Here is a 7,211-nt window from a genome sequence, read left to right as displayed (position 1 = left end):
CAATTCTCCTGCCTTTGCCTCCCAAGTAGCTGGGACTACAGGCGCCCACCACAACACCCGGCTATTTTTTGGTTGCAGCCGTCATTGTTTGGTGGGCCCAGGCTGGATTCGAACCTGCCAGCTCAGGTGTATGTGGCTGGTGCCTTAGCTGCTTGAGCCATAGGCACTAAGTCAAATTTTTAACATGAATTTAAACTCAACATGGGCCAACCAAATCAGTGCAAAAATGTATCTTGCTTAATAATTAGCTGAATCACTACAAATTACTGAACAATGATTATCTGAAATTCAGAACTTATTTTTTCTCAGAAAAAATAATTAATGAATTCATTTAGTCAGTGTATAATTTATAAAGTGTCAGCCCCATGGATGCAACAGTGCTCAAGGCAGAAAAACTTCTTGCTCTCATGTATATTTCAATGGAGCAAGCATAGAGTAAACAAAAAGGAAACCTCAGATTGTGATACTTTTTTCTAAGTATGAATTCAGCAGGTGAGGACCTATTATAAAACATCAACTCCCCTTCAACCTCCTCACATTTTAAATAAATAGGGCAGGCTGGGTACAATGGATCATGCCTGTTATCCTAGAACTCTGGTATACCAAGGCAGGGGGATTGTTTTAGCTCAGGAGTTTGAGACCAGCCTGAGCAATGGCAAGATTGCTATTAAAAATAGAAAAATTATCTGGGTGTTATATAGTGGGCGCCAGTAGCCACGGCTACTCAGGAGGCTGAGGCAAGAGAATAGCTCAAACCTAAGAGTTTAAGGTTATAGTTAGCGATGATTTAGGTGGGACAACAGGATGAGACTATCTTTAAAAAAAAAAAAAGGAGGAGGAGGAGCCAGGAATGGTGACTCACGCCTATAATCCTAGTACTCTGGGTGGCCAAAGTGAGTGGATTGCCTGAGCTCAAGAGCAGTCTGAGTAAGAGTGAGAGTGTTTTTTTCTAAAAATAGAAAAAAACAAGCCAGGCATTGTGATGGGCACCTGTAGTCCCAGCTACTCAGGAAGCTGAGGCAGGAAAATCAGTTGAGCCCAAGAGTTTGAGGTTGATGTGAGCTATGACGCTACAGCACTCTACCAGGGGCAACGGAGACAAATAAGTCTCTATTTTCAAAAAAGAAAAAAGTACTATGACAGAGAGTAATACAGACACTCTACTTTAGATTGAAGGAATAGAAAAGGCTCTGCTGATAAAATGACATTTAAACTTAGAAAGCTTAGTTTAAAAAGGGAAGACAGAGGAAGAACAAAGGTCCCAAGAGAAAGAGGCAGTAAGGGCACACACACAAAAATACCAACCAGAGTACTCAGAGCAGTGAAATGAAGGGGAGCCTGGCTCACACCAAGGCAAGATTAACATGCCTTTTTGGTATTAAGAATTTGGATTTGGGGAGGGTGGTAGAGGGACCACACCTATGGAACATATTGTAAGTACAAGTTGGATCTACCAGGTGTAGAGCATACATGTCTTAATCCTGTAATAGGGTAAAAGTGGTAAACATTCCAATTTGTACAAATAATCATCACATTGAATCCTATAATGGCATAAATGTATTTATGATCTATATACGAAAGACTTAATTTAAAAAATTAAAAAGAATTTATATTTTATATTAAGTGGGTGACATCAGTGGAGGATTTCTACAGTGTAGTGTCTGATTAGACTGTGTTTTATAAGGACTCCTTGGCTGTGTATATAGACATATAGAAGAGCATGAAAAAGGGAAATATGTTGAGATGATAGCTTGGATTCAAGTGGTGGTAATGGAGAATAAGAAAAGTGAACAGATTTGGGATTTATTTAGATGCAGAACTGGTAGGATCTGTTGAGGCTGATGGAGGACAACCAAGTGTGATTTTGGCTTGAAAAGCTGAGTAGATGGTAGTTTATTTAGAAAGAAAAAAGTTGAGGGCTTGGGAGACAGGTTGGAGAGAATCAAGAAATTTGTTTTGAAGGCCGGGTGCAGTGGCTCATGCCTATAATCCTAGCACTCTGGGAGACTGAGGAGGGTGGATTCCTTGAGCTCAAAAGTTCCAGACCAGCCTGAACAAGAGTGAGACCCCATTCTCTAAAAATAGCCTGGTGTTGTGGCAGGTGCCTGTATTCCTAGCTACTTGGGAGGCTGAGGCAAGAGGATACCTTGAGCCCAAGACTTTGAGGTCACTGTGAGCTGTGATGCCTCAAAACATTCTAACAAGGGTGACAAAGTGAAACTCTATCACACACACACAAAAGAAAGAAATCTGTTTCGAACACACTGAAAATAAAATGACTACTGAAAATCCAACTGGAGATAGCAAGTAGATAGAAACTGGAAGCCAAGGCAAAGGTCAGAGCTGGAGATACAAATTTGTCAGATATAGATGGTATTTAAATTTCAATACCACAGGACTAGATAAGAGTATTTAGAGACAGCTTAGGTGGAGAAAAGGTCTTAGAACCAATGCCAGGCATGAGAGAATTTGAGAGGCTGAGCAGAGAGAGAGGCTAATGTGGGGGAAAGGCCAGAAGAGTGTAGTGCTGGTAGCCTTGGCAGAAAAGCCTCAACCAGAGAAAGTGGTGAACTGTGCCCCAAGAAGACACAAAGGTAGAATGAGGAGTTGGGTTGCCAAATCAGCTGACAGACACATGTTTAATATATGATGTGCCCAGAGAGAGGGCTCAAGAAGCCATTTCATCCATTTTTAATCACCAACTGGTAGAGAAAAATATATTCAGACTCTAACAAGGATTCTTTCAGCACTGCTTTAGGGGACAGAGGCTTCACTGGAAAGATGAGCTAGATAATCCCGGATACCGGTACCTTCGTACTACTTACATTTCTTCACCTGCTCAATGTAAAGGAACTCTGCTGCATCAGTCCTTCATTAGATCTGAGTGCAGAGCCTTAAGTTCCATTCTAAAGATGGGTTGGTGTCACTCAAATGCAGTATTTTAAAGTCAATGACTGGCAATATGATCTCTACAAGTAGAAAATTAAATTACATCCACTTTAAACATTAGCCAACAATTTTCATTTCTCCTACCTTTTTGTCCTGTTCAGCCTGTACTTCACTTCTGTGATGTTCTAATGCTTTTGCCACTGCAGAGTCAAATGCCCGCTTTTCTTCCAGCTTTTGTTTTTCCAAGGCTAAGGTGATATGTTGTTTCTCTGTGGCCTTCTGTTCTGCTAGCTCTCTGTTTAGCTGATCAATGCGACGATGTGCATGAGCAATCAGGGAGTTCAGGTCGTCAGTAGAAAGCTTATCAGCTAAACAGAAAACCCATATCTAAAAATTAATGGTTTCACCAAAATAATACATCACTACAAAGTAATTTACTTCAAGTGATAGTAACAGCTGTTAAAAAAACAAAAAGCAAAAAGTAGCTAACATGAAGAGATTTCAATTCTCCAATCAGAAGTTAATGTTTAATGTCTAACAACAAAGATATTTTCAATGGCAAGCAATGTAATTTAGTTGGCCTTCAGGTAACCAGCTCTTTTCCAGGAATCCCCTTCTAAACTGAACCAATTATATATAAACTGGCTGTAACTTTGACTCTAAAGACAAAGTTTACATATACAACCACTTCTATACATACATATATTTATTTATTTATGTATATATTTTAAGACAGAGTCACCCTAGGATTGAGTACCATGGCATCATAGCTCATAGCAACTTCAAAGTCTTAGGCTCAAGAGATCCTCTTGCCTTAGCCTCCCCCCGCCCACCACCACCCAAGATCATGGGTTCAAGACCATTCTGAGCCAAAGCAAGACCTCATCTCTAAAAACAGCTGGGCATTGCAGCAGGCGCCTGTAGTCCCAGATACTTGGGAGGCGGCAGCAAGAGAATCACTTGAGCCCAAGAGTTTCAGGTTGCTGTGAGCTGTGATGCCACAGCACTCTACCAAGGGTGACAAAGTAAGACTATCTAAATAAATAAATAAATCTCAAAAGCAAATACAAATTCCCTTGCACTGTTCCTTAATGAGGGTTTTTGTTCCTTTTCTTAAACACTTATTATCTAGGACAGTGATCTATAATCAGAGCTTTGCAAAATACTCATGCCCAAAGATTCCCGTGTATTTTTTTTTTTTCTAAATCTCACACTCCAAAGTATTCTAAGCATACACTATAGGTTGAAGAATTGTGGCTCTTGTCTCTCTCGCCTTTTCTCCTCCATGAGAAAGACCCACTTCCAATTCTATTTGGAAATGTTCTAAACTTTCTCTTCGTAAAAAAAAAAAAAATTATGGCTCTAATAGTAAAATAAAGAATATTAAAAATTCTATGATAATTACTCAATTCCTCAAAAAATAAATTGAAAAGCAAAAAACAAAGAAGAGTAAGAGATTTACTGTCATGTGGAACATCTATGGGTAAGTGATTCAAATTAAACAATTGTTAAAAACTATGAAATGATAGGGGCCATTTCAACACTGAATGGACATTAACAAATTGTTAAGTTTCAGGTATGATAATGACATAGTGAATATGTTTTTAAAACATACTGAAAGTATTTACAAATAAAGAGACTGTAATATTTGGGATCTGCTTCTATGTTAGTTGAAGAAGGGTAGAAATATATGAGATAACACTGACTAATAACTATTGAAGTTGGGTGATTGGTTCAGAGAAATTCATTATAGTTTTCTTACTTTTTTTTTTTTTTTTGAGACAAAGTTTCACTTTGTTACCCTCAGTAGAGTGGCATGGAGTCACAGCTCACATCAACCTCAAACTCTTGTTTAAGTAATCCTCTTGTCTCAGCCTCCCGAGTAGCTGGGACTAGAGCTGGGACCACCCCCACATCTGGCTAGTTTTCTATTTTTTAGTAGAGACTAGGTCTCGAGCTTGCTTAGGCTGGTCTCGAGCTCTTAGGCTCAAGCAATCACCCCACCTTGGCCTCCCAGGATTACAGGCATGAGTCAACACACCTGGTCTTCCTTTTTTCCCCCCCAAGACAGGATCTCACTTTGTCACCCAGGCTGGATTACAGTAGCACAATCACAGCTCACTTGCAACCTTAGACTCCTCAGGTGATCTTTCTGAGCCTACAAGTAGCTGAGACTACAAGCATGTGTCACATACAGAGCTAATTTTTAGTAGAGACAGTGTTTTGTTATGTTGTCCGGGCTGATCTTAAACTCTTGGCTTCAGGCAATCCTCTTGCCTTGGCCTCTCCAAATGCTAGGATTACACGCATTAGCCACCACACCCAGTCTTTCCTACTTTTTAAATGTTTAAAATTCTCTAAAGTTTAAAAAGAAAATCCATATTTTACACACTCTTCACATCTACATGATTCCAATAAATTGATGAAACATGAAACATGTTTGTTCATGAGAGCACGTGGATGCCAAAAGCATCAAATTCAGATTTATCACATGGGATATAATTCTATTTTATATTATGTACATGGCTTAGCATAAGAATCATAGACATGACAAAAAGACTTTAGTCTATTAAGAATCAAGACAAAAGCCTTTAAATGTAAAATATACATAGTTACTCACCTAGGTCAGAAACACCTACAAAGGAAACAGAACAACAGTTTGAAAGCAAGAATGTACTACTTCAGTTATTGATCATTAAATAGAACCATCCAAAAGAAAATAAGAAGGAACCAGAAACCCGTTACTAGGAAAAACATACTTTAATATTGGAAAGCAAATAATAGAGGCTATTTCCTCAAATTTAAAGGGAGTATAAAACAACATAAATCAAGGTAAATTCTAATATTTTAGAAAATAAAAGAATCATTGATATTAAAAGTAGTTTTGGTTTTAAGAGACTTATCTCTATTTCAACAAAGCAATCAACTTAGGCTTTTCACAAAAACTATAATTTTCTTTCATCCCCTCTCATTTGCATTTGTTCATAAAGTACTTTGCTAAGTCACTGACTTATTTTGCTAAGTCTGACTGACTGCTCTCATAGGCCTGTCCTAACAGTTTAAATACTTAATAAATTAATCTTTTTATAACCTGTGCTAATTAAACTAAGACTACCTGATTGGAGGATAAGAAAGAAAAAAATTACATTCTGAACAGTCTGAATGATGGTCCCCACCAAGACCACAAGTACCAAAGTGTGAACATTTGATGAGAGGAGAAGCACAGCCCTGTCAGCTACTGCTTCTCAGTATGAGCTTCTTCCTAAATATAGACTGCTCTGAGCTTTTTAATGATCCTTGGATTCAAAAAGTTCAAAGACAGGGATTTTTCACCCAAAAAGGTTCTGAAAGTCAACCGTTTAACCTGGAGTTTAACCTACAGAAATAGGTATCAGTACCAGTGTTATAGGATAGGCTGACAAAGTTGGACAAAGTGAGAGATGCTGTACATCAGTCACAACAGGGCTCATAATTATGGCTCCATATATGCACTGTAGTCTGAAAGTAATTGAGGAAACATGCACTAGGGATGCTGCCAAGCCATAACTTTCACCTCACCCTCCAAACCTGGCAACTTCCTTCCCCTGCAGGGATCTTACTCTGAATTTGGGCTTTATTCTGTGAAGAGGGACTTGAGTGAATTTAAAAAGCGATAAATTTGGAGGTTATCACTCCTGTGCTCTTTTTTATATTTAACACATACGTACCCTTAAACAATATATGGTTTTGTTTTACATGTTCTTAAACTTCATGTAAATGGTATCTTATCTTATGTGTTCTTCTGTAACTTTTTGGTTTTTCTTTTAGGGGGGGCTTGGTGTTTTTTTAATTTCCTAAGGGTAATATACATTTAGGTTCCATTGTTTACATTTGTTAGGTAGAGTCCAAGTTGTGGTTGAGCCCTTCAACCAGGAAGTGTGTCAAATACCTCTACATCGTGCCTGTTAAATGAGAGCTTATCACACCCTCTCCCTCCATACTCCTCTCTCCTCCCGGCTCCTTGAATTTGGGAGTTTTTTTGTTTTTCTTAACATTTATGTGAGAGTTGTAATTCTAGTTCATTCATTTGCACTGCCATATAAACGAGACATTTAGCTGCAAGTTTTCTGCTCTTACAAACAATGCTACAGTCTACATTTTTACATGAATTTCCTTGTGTGGGGTAAACCCCCACAAAAATTAAATGAAATGTGCTCTTTTAATTCCAGAACTGAGCGAAAAGACTTGTGAGTATTGTGCGCTTTTGTTGAAGCCCTAAACGACCTGGGAAAACATGGTCGGGGCCTGCAGGCCAGGCTTAAAAACCTCCTACAGGGAACCCC

General features: G+C 38.6%; 1 protein-coding gene across 3 annotated transcripts in view; it reads right to left on the bottom strand.

Annotated features, from left to right (window-relative positions):
- The window catches only part of IMMT (inner membrane mitochondrial protein), a 46,651-nt gene that overhangs the window by 5,278 nt on the left and 34,162 nt on the right, over window positions 1-7,211 (bottom strand). For 2 of the 3 annotated variants that reach the window (XM_003799199.3, XM_012811007.2), the window contains exons 11-12: window positions 5,510-5,524; window positions 3,034-3,257 (exon numbers count right to left, since the gene is read on the bottom strand). In XM_003799199.3, coding sequence (XP_003799247.1) covers window positions 3,034-3,257; window positions 5,510-5,524 — 239 coding nt within the window. The remainder of the gene's footprint in view (window positions 1-3,033; window positions 3,258-5,509; window positions 5,525-7,211) is intronic. The other variant, XM_023518780.1, reaches the window with a different exon arrangement.

Source organism: Otolemur garnettii, unplaced genomic scaffold, assembly GCF_000181295.1.
Source record: "Otolemur garnettii isolate 467f Iridium unplaced genomic scaffold, OtoGar3 scaffold00147, whole genome shotgun sequence".
Taxonomy (NCBI): Eukaryota; Metazoa; Chordata; class Mammalia; order Primates; family Galagidae; genus Otolemur; species Otolemur garnettii.
Note: the sequence above shows the minus strand (reverse complement) of the source record. Positions and strands in the feature narration are given on the sequence as shown.